This window comes from Coregonus lavaretus (assembly GCF_964263955.1).
Source record: "Coregonus lavaretus genome assembly, chromosome: 15".
Classification (NCBI taxonomy): domain Eukaryota; kingdom Metazoa; phylum Chordata; class Actinopteri; order Salmoniformes; family Salmonidae; genus Coregonus; species Coregonus lavaretus.
Window position 1 is genome coordinate 39,333,263 of NC_140002.1, and position 2,250 is coordinate 39,335,512.

A 2,250-nucleotide genomic window follows, 5' to 3' on the forward strand; every position below is an offset into this window, starting at 1 on the left:
CATGTTTCTCAATAGTCTATCTATCACATCATCAACTCTAAATAAAGAGCATATTTTTGGAATTGGTGTTGGAGTATTTATACATAGCTTGTATGGAAAGTAGATGTTGCAGAAAATGGATGTAGCCTAACAAAAAGTCAGAAAACACCATGAGCTATTTTCTATAATAAATACACAATTGCAGAGTAGATGTATACTCTCTTTATTATTTCAGGAAGAAGTTGGCATGATAATATTGGGTTTCAAGTACAAATATGACATTAGTTTGGTAATTTGAGGCAATGCGTAATTACTTTTTTTGTCATTACGCACATCAACCCAGTCAAAAGCAACACGACTAATACAAATGTGGGCAGATAAATAAATAAACAAATACATTATTAAATAAACAAATAAATATCAAATAAATAATTGATTAGATAGATAAATATGCATTTGTAAAAACAAAACAAAAAACATTTACACAAATACTATTCAGGAGGAACATTTGTGATTTCAGTCCTTTGTGAGGTGAAACAAATGTTTACAATAACTCTGTCCAAACGGAATTAAGTCATAATGCCGAAGCAAACGCCTCAGGTCATTAAATAGTTTGGGACAAAACTATCACCTGTCTGCGCTCCGTTGGGTGATACTTGTTGATGTGTCTGGTGAGGCCAGGGGAGGAGAAGAAATTATCCCCACAAAATCGACAAGGAAACACCTCTCCTGTCACCTTTGTGATGCGCTCGGCCCCTGCGTATTTGGCGCAGGGCTGGGGTGATTCCCGGCCGGACTCGAGCGGGCAGCTGTGTTGTTGGTCTGTGACTATGGCCAAAGGAGAGGACGGAGTCTGATTCTGGGTATGACTAGCTGCTTTCCTATTGTGCAAGGCCAGGTGTTTCCTCAGGTACGCTTGTTTTCTGAATTTCTTTGAACACTGTGGGCAGCTGAACATAATTTCTTCATCAGAGCCCGAGTCTGAGGGTGGCGGGGAGGGTGGGAGCGCATCTCTGGCTGTTGGTGTATCAGGTCGGCTCTCCTCTCTCTGTGACGAAACTCTCTCCACTTGGAAACCCTTTGGCTTGTGCCAACGTCGGTGGGAGGCCAGGTTAGCGGGACAACTAAAAACTTTGTCACACTCGTCGCAGCGATATTCGACTCGGACGATGCGAGAGCACTTGTGGAAGGCCAAAGTGAGAGGGTCCGCGTACCGCTCCTTGCAAAGCTGACAGATGAACTCTCCAAGCGGACTGCTGGTGTTGGAGCGCTGCTTCACCTCGTCCTCTGCCTCCTCCGTAATGCGCAACCCGAGGACGGGAGATGTGGTTACCTCATCTCGGACGATGGACTTCTTCTCTTGATTTGGGGAGCTTGAGGACTTGCGCTTTTTGGAATTAGTATAGGGAGATTTGGAGTTGGAGAAGGCAGGTCGCTTCACTGCTGCATATCTAGCATTCCCGCACATGATGTCCAGTCTGGTGGTCATCTCTGGAAGAGACGGCGACACTGGGGAGCCATCAATGGCGAAGCTTCCCAAATTTGCCTCGGGAAAGGTATCTTCTGGAGCAGGAGAAAGAGAGCTGAGCATTTGATGAGCGGCGTCCTCTGATGGGTACTGATATCCCTCGCTGTCAGGTCGGGTCAGGCTCAGCGAGGGCGCGCAGTGAGACTCTGGCATTCCACCGCAAATAACCCGGCTCGGAACTCTGATAAAGTTGTGGCACACGGAGGGCAGTGCATGAGCTGGGGCATTCTCGACTAGCGGAGAACAGTTGGCGACCAGCGCCAAGTCCTCCTCGCGCATCCTGTATGAAACAGGACCAGCCTTTTTAGAACGTTTTATAAGGAAACCCTTTGGCATGGTGACTGTTAAGAAGCACACACGACGCGTTATCTTCAACCTCAATACGTTTTCACTGTTAAAGTCGAGGCCAAGGATTGTAAAGAGGCGTGTGTAATCGTAATGCGTCCTGTTCTCTCTGCGGTACTTGTCCACACTGGCCCTCTGTCGTTTGTCTCGGTCTTTATAAAGGACCCAAGCGGTTATTGTGCGTCAGTTAGGACGCAGATGGCAGCAGTCCAGCCGTCAATAGAAAGGCCCGGCAACATGATCCACCGGGAGTCTCTGAGGAGCACAGCGGCAGATGTCAGCCTCCCCTATTGCCGAGGCCCCCAGTCTTCCCCCGCCCCACTCCCACCCCGACCACTTGCCCCGTCCTTGACGGTTCCTAGCCATTATGCAGATTACACAGAGCCATACCACACTTA

The 2,250-nt window shown here is 47.9% G+C and overlaps 1 protein-coding gene across 1 annotated transcript; it reads right to left on the reverse strand.

The window, feature by feature from the left end:
• Window positions 1-583: 583 nt before the first annotated feature.
• LOC311143219 (insulinoma-associated protein 1a-like) lies at window positions 584-1,843 on the reverse strand (the record flags this gene model as incomplete). Its single annotated transcript, XM_084179023.1, has 1 exon — window positions 584-1,843. One exon carries the CDS (start codon window positions 1,841-1,843, stop codon window positions 584-586), a length of 1,260 nt encoding a protein of 419 aa, XP_084035149.1.
• Window positions 1,844-2,250: the final 407 nt, after the last annotated feature.